At 43.1% G+C, this 14,063-nt stretch overlaps 1 protein-coding gene across 1 annotated transcript in view; it reads right to left on the bottom strand.

The window, feature by feature from the left end:
• cntnap5a (contactin associated protein family member 5a) overlaps positions 1–14,063 on the bottom strand; it is a 105,462-nt gene that overhangs the window by 29,812 nt on the left and 61,587 nt on the right. The window contains exons 11-13 of the mRNA XM_068571908.1: positions 11,600–11,706; positions 10,059–10,178; positions 5,426–5,626 (exon numbers count right to left, since the gene is read on the bottom strand). Of these exons, the coding sequence (XP_068428009.1) occupies positions 5,426–5,626; positions 10,059–10,178; positions 11,600–11,706 (428 nt within the window). The remainder of the gene's footprint in view (positions 1–5,425; positions 5,627–10,058; positions 10,179–11,599; positions 11,707–14,063) is intronic.

The following is a 14,063-nucleotide window of genomic DNA, read 5'->3' as shown; positions in this document are numbered from 1 at the left end:
TATCAACTTGTCTTTTAAAAGCTGCTCAATATACTTTGCCTCTGTTGCTTTGCTTAATTGTACGTGTGCAGTTTTATCTGGATGGTCCCTGTTAAATAAACATGTTTTTTGGGGGGTAATCACATCAAAAATGTGTTATTTGTGTTATGTGTGTGTTTGTTCTGATTCTCTGCTTGTGACACGTTGCGTTTGTCCTCAACATTAGCGCATCGCCTCCACTAAGGGGTTAAGTGGTCCGGCCTCCATCATCCGTCACACGGCGTGCGATGGAGACGAGGCGAGCCGGCGGGGGAAAAGCCCATTAAGCTACATGTCACAAGACATAATCAAGTGTCACATGCTACGATGCTTTTCGTCCTACCCAGCATGCATTAGAGCCGCATCAGTTTATATGTATGGATACACATGTCATCGTCGGCCAATGCGGCAAAAAAAAAAAAAGAACGCCGCCCCGTCGCCATTAAATCCGCCCTCCGTGTTGGAGATAACGCTCTGAAGGGCTGCTGATGCTCCACACGGCTTGAGATAAGGATATTAAAGCGAGCCAACGCCTGCCTTACAAATATTGACGTATTTAAATATAACATAATACTTCTTTATTGGTTTCCCTGCCCTTCCTATTCCGATTGAAACAGTCCTCCGACACTGAACAGGTGCACAAACACGAGGGGGCAACGATCGATGCTTCCTGAAGGAGGAGTGAGAGCCGCTCGCTGCCGCAAATTGGATGGATCTTGTCAGGACTTGTTCACAGCAGCCGAAGCCGATGCGTCTCACTCTGCTTTACTGAGAGTAATGGACGTCTCCATGTGGGCAACTGCTGCATGAAGCTGAGACGCATCAATACCCTGAAACCAATACTTTGGCTTTAAGTATCAGCCGGTTCCGAGTACCGGGTACTAATTAATAAGCGGTGCGCCTCACTGTGTGGATTATTATCTCACGTTCGAGGCAACATCAGGCTCGACTTGCTTCACTTTAATTGCTTTTCTAACTTTGTAAAAAAAAGAAATGCAACAAATAGATTTTGATCTTTTATAATCTTAAAAATTGGTGTAGAAATTGGTCAAAACCGCGACAGGAATACACTATCCAGAGTGTGTGAAAAGGATATAAATATTGAATTCAATTGAATAGATCGTCCACGTTGTCCCTGATACCCGATCCAGCTGTTGGACTCGGTACCGGCCTGATATCTGATAACGGTATCGAGCGCTTTAAATCACCCACAATGCACAGGAGCTGGGAACAAAGAGGCACCGTGGGGGGATGGGAGGAAAGCAATCCACACAGAAGCCAGAGGTGGAAACGGTAGATTGAGATTCCGGCGGGTGGCATTTAAACACAGATCAAGAGCTGAGTTGTCAGTAAAAATCGGTGTTGCATCAATCAAACAAACCACTAAGAGCGTTGCCGTGTTGCTCGGCTCGACTGTACAGACTCCCTTTGATGCAAATAAATAAATAAAAACAAGACACTTGTCAACATCTGAGACCTGGTCTCTCCCACAGATCTTTAATGAGGCAATGCACAATGTGTCTTTCTCCGTTTATGAAACGCAACCGAGCGGACTCGTCAGGTGGATGAACTTAAAGGAATGCATGAATAGGACGAGCCAGAATTACCTCTCGGCAACTTTAAAGGGTACATGTTGGGATCTGGACTTCCTACCGAGCTTCAGTCGGTTCTTTGTGGTGTGCCTGCATCAGACGAGGTGTGAGTCAACAGGCCATTATTGATCTGCACCTCTTCCTATGTCACATGCCGGCTCATTAGACCACCAATCAGAGCAGACTGGGCTCTTTCTTTCTGGGCTCTTAAAGAGACAGGCGCTAAAAAAGAGCATTTCAGACAAGAAACAAGAAGGCGAATACTGGTGTGCTCACGCAGACGGACAGTATGATATTCTATCGTTTCATTATTATTGTTATAGGACCACTTTGAGAGGGGAAAGTAGGTCCTTTGGCTTAACCAACATTTTTCTCAATTTTCACACCGATCGGCGAAAAACTGTAATCGGATTGGGGTGTCGGGCAAAAGTCGGAAAAAATAGCTCGCTAGCGCCCCCCTGAGTTGTGAAGCTATCCATTTCTGACACCTATGACTGATTTTCTTGTAATTTTGCACGATTGCGTCCGCTTTAGCATTAAGCTCCGCCTACTTAGAATTTCCGCCATTTTGAATTTTGTAAAAAAGACACTTATCGTCCAACTTCTCCTAAACGCTGGGTCCAAAAAAATCTGTGGATCATTATTGGTTCGATGTCATCAAACGGTACTTTAAGGATTGATGGTGGCTCATTGTGTTAAGAAGATATGAACCATTTAACCTCTCAGAGGCGTGGTTTTGTACGTCAATACACATAACTTACCAATAAATTATGTCAACATCGCGTCCCTTAACGTACCCTAATTTTTCATAACATTCAAACACCACGGGGCAGGCGTTGTATTCGAACAAGATCGACCACGAAATTAAATCTGATTGATTTAAAAATCGGGCAATAAGATGTTGAGACCTTTGTCGGGAAAAGCATCAAAACATGTTGTAGTATAAACCTCAAATACTCGTTTGAACCTGAAAGCGTGCGCGCTGTGTCTTTATTAATCACGAGTATGGAAGAAGGAAAATCAGCGTGAATCCGACCACAGCTGAGCGTCGTTCCAAAGACATTGAGTGAACGGTAAAGACGCTCGGCGGCTAAACTCTCGGCAAACGCTGCATCTATAAATCCGGTCGACTGCTTCGAAACATCTGCTGTTGTTGCTTTTCCCTGTAAGTTAGCGTGATAAGTGCATTTCGGTCCAATAATTAATTTGAATGTGTTTCCTCAATGTGCGTGCGATATCAAAAGTGATATCGTCTGTGGCAAAGTGAGGAAGCTAAAAAGAGAATTTCGACCTTCTGTGCTCAAACAACAAATGCAACCATCAAAAAAGATTCAGATGTGTCCTGGCAGCTATAAAATAGGCAGCGTCCCGTCTCCCTTTGACGTCTGGTGTGATAATGGACTTGTTTGTTTGCGCACGCATGGCACCCGGGGAACGGGGGATTTGGGACTTCATGAATGTTTCATGATTTAAGAGCAAATGTTTGGATGTTTGGGGGGAGGTGGCACCGGAGGCGGCGAGGCAGTTCAAGATGAATGCACACGGAAAAGAGATTGGAGACCACCTCTCTGGTTATTGTGAAAATTGAAAGAAGGAGAGCGAAAGCAGAAGGCCGGGGCGTCGCAGGCCGGCCCTGAGTCACGAGCGCACAACGCAGCAACAAACAGCTCCCCGGCGCTGCAGAGTACACAACGACTCGTCTCGCTGAGGTCAACGTTCAGATCAACTGTGCGAGAAGCGTCCCCGTAGGGAAGCAACAGACACAGAGCCGCAGCATCCGGATGCATTCGCCCCTCAAATATGTGCAAGAGATAGGGTTTCTCAAAAAAAATGGGTTTATTTCTTCAAGAAGAAAAAAATAGGTTAATCTGTTTATTTTTGCACATTAATTTTCGAAAAAGAGCAAAACAATCTGACGAGAGACGTAACGCGGTTTCTGACACTCATCCGAAATCTTTTATTATTATTATTATTTTTTTTTTTTAACCTAAAATGTGTTATACAAGTATAGCAGACCCTTTCAGGGAATGACTCACTGTGAGAGAGTGCGTTCCCGAGAGAGAGATGTGAGTGTGAAGCTCGTAGCGGTGCAGCGTGTGCACAGTTTGTTCACTCCTCCCAACCCCAGCTCGGTTCCTTTGTCTCGCTCGCCACCACTTTGGCCCCCGGGGGTCTCACTTCAGGCCAAACATTGCTTTCATGCGCTGGTCAATTTGTAGATTTTGAGCTGTTTTGCTTCCATAACACATATTCTTACAGGCTGGTGGAAAGAAAGCATCCAAAATACACTTTAAGGTTGTTTTTTTTAAATATATACATTTCTGAAAACGTGAAAGTGTCAGTAATGAAGTGTGTAATGTAACTAAACATTTTCTCTCCGTGAGTTTTGTTCTCACACTCTTATCAAGAAATCTCCACTTCAGCAGCTCTTACACCCACCAACCTGTACTTTTTCATTTTTACATATTCTGAGTGTTTGTTTATTCATAACCTCATTTATGTAACTTCACTCTTTCATTACATATATTCTGAGTGTTTATGCAAAGGGCTTTGTTCACACATTACCTCATTTATACTACATGTAGTACTAAAAACCAGACAAATTGAATTGTGTTGACAGTATTTCCTAATTGTGATGAAAAGAACTACAAAAATTCCCCAATAAATGATAAAATAAAAATATTTTAACAATAAAATAAAAGAATGATTTCATATGTTTGGATTTCTTTAAATTCATGCAGGAAAGAAAAATATCGTGTATTGATTTTTTTCCCAAACAACTCAAATATATATATATATTCAAATTTATAATTTTTGTGGGCAGCCTTAGCAAATATGGATTCCTGTTGGAAGAATTATTTTGCCTGAAAGAAAGCCTGCCTCGTCGCATCATAAACCGCCGTGGAGTGGTTCGGTGTCTGATAAGCCTTGGAGCGCATTGATCCGTTACTCATGTAGACTTCCTGGATCGCATTGCACGTCTCACCAGACGCCTCCACCGGCCCTCGCGTTTAGATTGTTTTTAAACGCGAGGGTTGTTTTCCGTCTGAACACCCACGACGTCGGCCACATCTGCTAAATCTATCTTCAGAGGCAAAGGACAACAGAAAAAAAAAATCTTCCTTCTCCTGTGATGACAATAAACACAACACATGTGCATCACAGCCAACATGTGTTCAAGGATGGAACCGACCAGCTGGTCGTACGTGATAAGACCGACCGGGGTCACCGACACTTTGTTTGAATGCGGCCACACCCACAATGCAACAGTTCATTTGTTCCCGGGCCCAAGCTCGGTGCACCGAGAAGACCCTCGATCTGCTTCAAGAGGTGATCGCGTCATTTCACATAGCTCTTTTTAGCAAATGTGCATTTCATGTGAATTCAGCACACTCGTGGAATGCTCTTCCATCACACACACGCACAAAAGAAACACACAAAACATTCAAACAAAGCCTTAAAGGACGACTTGTGCAACCGTTAACATACTGCTTGCTTATTTGGTGTATGTGTGCATTTGTCTTGTATAGTGTTGATGTATTTGATGTTCCTCTAGTGTTTTATATGTGATTATACTGTAGGTACACTTGTACTTTGCTTTGATGTAAATTATTTTTGTCTATACATTACTGTCCGTCTATCAACGAATCTTAGTTGCATTATAGTTATTGGACATTTTGTAATTTCAGGCTGCCATAAAAACATCTGCAGAAGCCTCTCTGGCTAACTCTGGCTCACATACAGTTTTACTGTTGATGAGTGTGCATTGTCCCTGCACAATATACAAACAAACAAATAAATAAAGGGTTGCTGACCTTTTGTGTTGAAGAGACGGGACTTCTTGCAGTTGTAGATCACTTCCTGTTGGCACTGCTCCGAGCCCGTCACGACGGCGCGGAGCTGCTCCGGCGAGGCGCCGTAGTCGAACCTCGTGACGTGCGGTTTGTCGAGCGAGGAGCCGTGCACCGCCACCGGAGCCGTGATGTTGTGCGCCAACACCGTCCACACCTTCTCCTCTGGAACGAGAGAAGAAAAACAAGGAGGAAAAATGGATTCCCGTTAGCCGGGAAAACCAACATCGACTGGTTTCCATTAGCCGGGAAACCAACGTCAACTGGATTCCGTTAGCCGAAAAAAACAACATTACTGGATTCCGTTAGCCGGGAAACCAACATCGACTGGATTACGTTAGCCGAGAAAACCAACGTCAACTGGATTCCGTTAGCCGAGAAAACCAACATTACTGGATTACGTTAGCCGGGAAACCAACATCTCACAAGTCTGGACGCAAACCTAATGGATGCACTTGTTTTCTGCGCCTCAAAACCTTCATATCAAACCTTTCAGTTGTACAAGCAGAAGAAATCCTTGCTAATAATCTTACATTTGCTGCTTATACAGTACGAGACACTAGGAGAGTTTGTACAATGAAATCAGACGAGGAATCCATCCTATTACCCCCCTCCCTCCATTTCCATTATCTAGATTCCATGTTTACTCAAGCCTGAGAGAAAATCCCTCTCAACTTTGTGATTATTCACATCAGGTTGTCAGGTTTAGAGCTATTTACATTTCTTATGGATTCCTTAATTGAGGTCAAGTAGAGGCGTATCTGCTGCCGAACGATTCAGCTTTCGTGAAGGGGAAGACTGAACACACAAAATGCCAGAAACTAGACAGCGAGGGGGGGGATGTGGCTCCCCTGATGTAACGTCACCGCTACATTAACCTTGCGGATGAAAAAAAAAAGGACAAAAGTGTATCCGAGGAAGCTGTGACAGCCCGTCTCCACGGTGTCAAAACTTCACTCACTGGTGTTTTGTCCTACATGTCATGGGAGCCGTGGATCAGGACGTGTCCGGCCCGCTGTCCGTCAAATGTCACGTCTCCGGTGATCGCTCAGGTGACGCAGAGCACATTGTGCTCCTCGCGCATCGGCGAGATCGCGCTGAAACGCAGCGGAAGAGCCGGGTTTCCAAATTCAGACCGGAGACATAAATCCGACAGCCCTGCCAAATTATGCTTCAGTAATTACATACTGGAAATAATTAAAGGTCAAATGGGGCCGTAAACTCATTACCGTGACATTCAGTATGGATATTTGTGTGTTTTTTTTGTAACGATTGCATTGACTTCCTCGCTCTTAAAGTTCCCCCCTCCAGGCAGATTTTAACGCATGTAAGAAAAAAAAAAAATCCTCCTCTGTGATTAATTGTTTGTTGAAGAAATTCTGGATCTGGCCTCGCCCTACACGCCACCAACCACCACTACCACCATTACCGCTGCTCAAGCTAGGTTGAGCATTGTGCATCAAGATGGCGGCTCGCATGTAGCGATGGCTTTCGGCCTCTGGTCTATTTTATCCGTCAAAAGGAAACGTTGGAGAGATTCAGCACGACACGTTTGACTCAGACGGAGTCGGCAATTAGTCTTTTCTTTTGTTTTTGTTGTTTCTTAGCTTGTTATCTTGGAAGCTTCTTATCTTGGTAGCTTGTTATCTTCGTAGCTTGTTAGCTTGTTATCTTGGTAGCTTGTTATCTGGGTAGCTTGTTATATTGGTAGCTTGTTAGCTTTTTATCTTGGAAGCTTGTCATCTTAGTAGCTTGTTAGCTTGTTATCTTGGAAGCTTGTTATCTTGGTAGTTTGTCATCTTGGTAGCTTGTTAGCTTGTTATCTTGGTAGCTTGTCATCTTGGTAGCTTGTTAGCTTGTTATCTTGGTAGCTTGTTAGCTTGTTATCTTGGTAGCTTGTTAGCTTGGTAGCTTGTCATCTTTGTAGCTTGTTGGCTTGTTATTTTGGTAGCTTGTCATCTTGGTAGCTTGTTAGCTTGTTTTCTTGGTAGCTTGTTATCTTGGTAGCTTTGTAGCTTGTTAGCTTGTTACTGGCAGTGGTTGACACAGCGTCAGTGGTTGTGAAACGTAAGATCATATGTAATTGTATATATTGAGGGGTTTTAGGTAGATAGAAAAAGGAAGCTACAAGTTCTGGTTCACATCCCAAAAAACTGCACACGTTTTCCTGTCAAATGTTTCCCGATGCTAGTGCTAACGTTAGCTGTCTGAAACGAGTCTTTTAGTCTTCTTTGATTGCGCTGACCGTGCGAATATGTGTCTGCGTTTGCGTACAAGACGGCAAGTTTGTGACAATCCCATCAGACTTATTCATGAGAAGAATATGAAAACGTCTCTCTAGTGAAGTCTGAATAGTCAACGTCAGACCTTATAAAGGATTTAAGTGGCCAACACATAAATAACAGGACTAATATCAAGTCAATAGTGAAAATGTGCTATTCAATCCCAACAGTTTTGATGAAATCATGGCTTTTGCATCATTAAAAAATGAATTTAAAAAAAAGAGAAGAAAATCCAAATCTAATGGGCGGATTGCCGTGGAATTAATTGAAAAATAATTTCCATGTTGGACACATCATTTAAAAATGTCACTCAAACAACCCACATCATTTAATGGCAGACCGCCATGAAATTTACTGAGCAGATTAGCGCTCCCAAAGGGAACAACCCTTTTGACTTTAATGACCCGGCGGTCTCCAGAGGCCACCGGTTCAGACCAGCTTGTTAAGCGCTAACGCTTCACTGGAACCTGAAAAGCCCAAGTTATCATGGCGCTGTAACTCCTTTCTCTCTTCCAGTTAAAGACGGGATAAACTGAGATGACAGGCACTGTTTTAATGCGTCCGATATTATAGTATATTTACTGTATGAATATACTGTAAAGAGCTCATGCAGAGATATACAATAAATACAGGCCTCGCTGCTATTGTTAGACGGCGAATGGACTGCGTGGTTTGGAGAGGGGGATGAAAAACAGCTTCTTGTACAGGTTTCCTCTCTTAGAATCTAATGGACCGAACGGACCCAGGAGCCGAAAGGCGACCGAAATATTTACATAATTATATATATGGGGCTTATAAAAATTGATTATAGGCTCGCTCCCTAACACTTCCCAATCAGCAGATGGATTTAATGGTTAGGCTTTTTGAAATCATGATGACATCTATTATGAACATTGTTAGGTGCAACGGACGCAGGGTTACGCAACGAACTGCAGTTGGACAATACCATGTTTTTTCTTGTGCTTTTTTTATTTATTTTTTCATTTGCATGAGGAGGAATGTAAACAACAGCAACAAACAAACCGCATCGGAGTTCAGTGGGAAGCCGGTCCAGACCCTCGGGTTATTTGGTCCACACATGAGCCGATTACGAGACAAGAGCCCCGAGCCGCCGACACCGGAGCGTGACAAGAGGACGCTATCGCCGCTGAGCCTCTTGCTGTTGTTGTTGTTGTTGTTGTTGTTGGTCTTTCTTTGGGTTGTTTTGCCTCTTTTCTAAGTAGTTGTGTGTCTCTGTTTGTCTCTTTGCATCTCTTTCATAGTTGCTTTGGACTCTTTGTTGTCAATTTGTGTCTCTTTGTGGTTGTTTTGTCCCTTTGTGTAGACGTTGTGAGTCTCTTTGCAGCTTTTCATTGTTTTGCGTCTTTTTGCGGTTGTTTGTTCTTACTTCATTATTGTTGTGAGTCTTTTTGTGTTTCTTTGCAGCTGTTTTGCGTATCTTTTTTGTGTCTCTTTGGAGCTATTTTGTGTGTCTTTGTTGTGCTGTTGTGTATCTTTGTGGTTGTTCGTCCCCTTTCTGTAGTCTCTAGAGTTTCTTTGTGTGTTTGTGCAGCTGTTTCGCATTGCTTTGTGATCGTTGTTATCTCTTTGAAGCCGTTTGTGTCTCTTTGTGGTTGTTTTGCCCCCATTGTAGAGTCACCGTTTGTGTTGTCTTTGTGTCTCTGTTGCTTTATTGCATCTCTTTGTGGTTTTTCTGGCCTCTTTGTTGTCATTTGTTCCTTTTTTATGTTTTTTTTGCCCTCTTTCAGCACCGTGTGTCTTTTTGTGTCCATTTGCAGCTGATTTGTATCTCTTCTTGTGTTGTTTTTGTGTCTCTTTGCAGTGGTTTTATGTTTCTTCGGGGTCACTTTGAGTCTCTCTCTGGTCGGTGCGTGTCTCTTTGAGAGGCCCTGACACGTCGAGTCCCTGGGGGATGAGCCCAGAGGTCCTGTTCAGTAATCCATCCACGCGTCTGCACCAGAGTGAGACTGACACACCTTCTCCCAGAACACCTGCCCAAACGGGGGTTCGTTTTAACCGAACCAAGGACACGTTGCAGCGTTAACCGCATGGGATTTTTTTCACTAAAAGAAACAGACTCCCCTACAGATATGCTCTCGACTCTCAGGGAGTCGACCCGAGCGGCCGTAATGATTCCTCGCCGGATCGCAAACCGTCTGATTGCCGCGTTGCTTCTGGATCGATCGCTGAGCAATCTCTAAGTGAGTGGACTCTTTGCACTGAGCTTTCAGTCCGGTTCTCAGAGGAACTCCAAAAAAAAAAAAAAAAAAAAGGGGGGACAAAAGGTGACAGCAAGTGAATTACAATGATCTTACCTGTCATGTTGCAGTATACCTGCGCGGGCCCCAGGGGACCGCTCCCGTCCGGATCGATGGAGTAGAAGCCAGAGGAGCTGCCAATCAGCTTGTAGGCCTCACAAGACGACTCGTAGATGGCTGCGAGGAGCAGAACGGGGACGGTTATTCTTCCAAGAAACAGCCCACTCGCTCCTGCAGCCTCCTCCTGGCTGAGTCACGGAAATCTAGCTTTATTTTTGACAAACTGCTGATAAGTTATTGTTTTTTCATACTTCCGTAGGAGTTATATAAATGACTACTGAAGAGCCTCAAATGTGTTCATTATATACTTTTTTTTTAGGTGTGTTTGTGGTCCAGTTAAAGCTTTGCATCTGTAAAAATGTCGAGGATTCAAACAGGATTCATAAACCAAATGTTTTTTTTGTCACCAAACTGGCAAAAAGCACAAAATGCCGTCGACCTGTAAAAACATAATTCTATTTATTGTTTGAGTTGTGTTTAGATGTTGTGCATGGGGGTTAGATATTATTGTAGCCCTGATTTTTAGGTTTAATTTGATACCTCACATGTTTTTCTCTAGTTTTTTGGACTTATACCATGTTGTTTTCTTGATTTGTATATTGTGACCTGTTATAAAAGGGTCCCCATGTTGTGGAACCGAGGGTTTAAAGAGTAGAAAACACTATATTTAGACTATTTTCCCCTTTTTACGTTCGGACAGACCTGAAGGGAACTGAAGACGTTATCTATATGTTCTCTTCACGTGCACAAGACTCTATTGACAGAAACACTACAGATAAAGTTCACTTTGAATTCATTTCCCTGTTGCGAAACCTCCTGAATCCAGCATACACTTTGAATAATACATCTATTTACCGGCCCCAGAGAGTGACGACAGGTGTTTATAGACATTTCTCTGGTTTGGTTAAGTAAGACTATCCTCCACGCGTCACATACTACAGCCACAAGTCTTCTAATAATCTTAAAATGCTCGAGTTATAGATGTTTTTTTGGGTAGGGGAGGGTGGATTGTTTTGACTGTTGAGCTGAAAAACCTGTTTGAAATCCAGCAGACGCTCTGATCTGTCATGTTCCCTCTGACATGCAAAGACAACCCGGGTTCGCCTGCATATAAACAGGAAATCAGGACACACACACACACACACACACACACACGCAGAGTTGCCAACAGCCGTCTTCCACGGCGAAATATCAAGGGGATGCCGAGGAGCGTCAGAAAAATATGACACCCTTAAGGAGAAACTCCTGCACGTTGAGTCAATCTCAGCTATTTTAAGAAAAATAGCTAAAAAATAAAAAAATAGCTAAATAAAAAAAAAACACTTGCAGAAATTTGAAAGTGAGAATAACGGCGTCGCCGGTGAGGTCATGTCAGGTTGAAGCTTCGCCTCTCAGCGGCACAAATCGAAGACAGCGACGAGCAAAACAGGGAACGACGTGTGTGCTGAATGAAATGACACAGCTCGGTGGACCCGTACGAGCGGTCACAGCGGGTTTGGAGACGTTGGAAAAAAAACAAAGTGCAAAGAGGCGCTTACAGTTGTGACAGGTGGCGCCGGAGTATCCGGTTCCCGAACAGTCGCACGAGAACGAGCTCCACGTCTGAGAGCAGCGGCCGCCGTGCTCACACAGGTTAGGAAGGCACCTGGAGGACAGAACACAGGGTTTACAGCACCCGTTTAATACCTGGGGGGATTTACACTACTCAATTCAGCAAATATTTGGAAAAAAAGACAATATTAATGCTTGGGCTGTGTATATTCTGAAATAAAACAGCAATATGTGTAGAAATAAAAGTCCTGCAGTCAAAATCTTGCTCAAGTAAAATAATATTACCATTGAAATATACTTATAAACATCACCTGACCACCTGTTTTAAGACCCTTCTCCCAGAAGATGTAGAAAAAACAACAATGATACATGTTTCTTACCAGTAATCATACATATTACAACATATTCTCCATACATATCCATAATCTCAAGCACCCCTACATTGGATCATACCATTTTGTGGCCCTGACCTTAGCTAAACTAGCGTCCCCTGTTATGAGTTGCATAGGTTAAACATGTTGTTGGTTCAGTAATGAGAGAAATAAGACTCCATCATCAGTATTAGGAGACTTTTTGAAGGCAAAATGTCTCATTTTATGCTTTTTGAGCATACAAATCATTGCCAGAATGCACCAAATTGCACCATTAAGAAAAAAGAGAAGAGATTTCTCGGCACCCAGACTCCGCGAGTGACCTCGAGCCCAACGACTTTATATTCTGCCGGCTCACTCAATTAGTAATAAAACATCATCTTTTATTAGTTGATTTATATTTTAAATCTAGAAAAGAAGCAATGTTGTCAAATAAATGTGCAGTATAGAGTACTGAGTATGTCAAAACGGTCCAGTACATGAAATACTCTAGTAGTACTTACTTCCATCCACCACTAGTAACCAACAGTTGAACATGTAATTAATTACAATATATTCGTGGCCTTGGCGTTAGCTAAATTAGCATTGGTAGCTAGCGAGCTGGAATTGCCAGCTAGCGAGCTGGAATTATTAGTTGGACAGGTTAAACGTGTTGTTGGTTCAAATAAATGTGCAGTATCGTAGTACTTACTTCCATCCACCACTACTAACCAACAGTTGAACATGTAATTAATTACAATATGAAACAGAGGCAAAGTATGACATTTAAAAAAGCAGAAAATTTAATAAACAGCTTCTCATCGTCGCTAATCACATTCTCTTGCTCTTGTTTACTCCATTTTTTACCTTCAAAGTTTGCCATTTTTTCCAGCATTTTTGATACGTCCACAACAAACACAGCTATTAGGAGCAGCAGCGTAAATTAGACAGCCAAAACAAAAGATCACACAAAACTCCCTCAGGAATTTGTATCAGGCACCAATGAAGCTACTCCCTTTGTTGGTGTTTTTCAAACCTGATCTTTTATTTATCAGTTAAAGAAAGTCCTCTCCTCACTGTTTTCCCTTTATTCTCATGTATGCAATTACGAGCACGAGCTTTGAAACTCACCCGAAAGACTAATTTACTGTTTATTCATGTTTCATTAAAACTCCCAGAGGACTGTATGAAGCGACGCCGTCTCATACTGTGCCCTTGTTTGATTTTTTTTTTTTGGGGGGGGGGGAGAAGCTGACGGATCGCAGCACTTCTCTAAAAATAAAAGCCTCACTGTCACCTTCAGACGAGACGGCCTGTTTAATGGGATTTTACCACAATGAGCGCATCACAGAAATTTCAAACCGCACTCTTCTGATTAATAGTCCCTTCCTCGAGCCTCCTTCAGTTTCACATAATTGCCCGCCTTTCGAGCGTGCATCTATAATTTCATACACTTTCATCTCTCACCTATTAACTGCGGCGGAGCGGGGCCGGATAAGGTTGCAGCCGTTGGTTTAATTACCGGCGTGCTGTATTTTCTGTTGTGTTTCGCGCCCGCGTGGGGTCGTGGAATTACAGTAGCCGGCACACTTAAGTGCACACCGGCCATAAATTGAGTCACAATGTTTAATTACGCACGCAGGAAAAGGAGATTAGCCGCGATAAAAGTTAATTTTCTCGCACTCTGGGGGTCGTTGAATCGGCCGCAGAGAGTAAAAAGGAAAGACAACATCGGGGCGATTAACATTCGCGTAGCGGAGGATGGCGGCGGCGTCCGTCACGCGTCGCGTCCCCGCCGCAGATTACCGCACCGGATGCAGCGAAGGATATCGACTGCACGAGGTGTAAAAAAAAGGAAATAATGTCACCCGAACACAAGTTTTCATTTGAGCTCTGCAGCTTCTTTGTTGCTGCTGAATCAACATCTTCTGCATAATTCATGGTTTCATTTTTAGGAGACATCACAAAACTTTCCATGCCTGAATTTTTATATGCCACTTTCTCTTTGACCTAATTTCAGCTTTTGTGCGTTAGCTAAATTGTCTGTCTCTGATTTTTTTTGCCGGTTTTGCCGAGAAAGCGCACAACAACAGGTTTTTAC

This window comes from Clinocottus analis, unplaced genomic scaffold, assembly GCF_023055335.1.
Source record: "Clinocottus analis isolate CAN_PGR_092001 unplaced genomic scaffold, fCliAna1.0.p SCAF_12, whole genome shotgun sequence".
In the NCBI taxonomy this organism is placed as follows: Eukaryota; Metazoa; Chordata; class Actinopteri; order Perciformes; family Cottidae; genus Clinocottus; species Clinocottus analis.
This window is presented reverse-complemented; position numbering and strand designations above follow the sequence as displayed.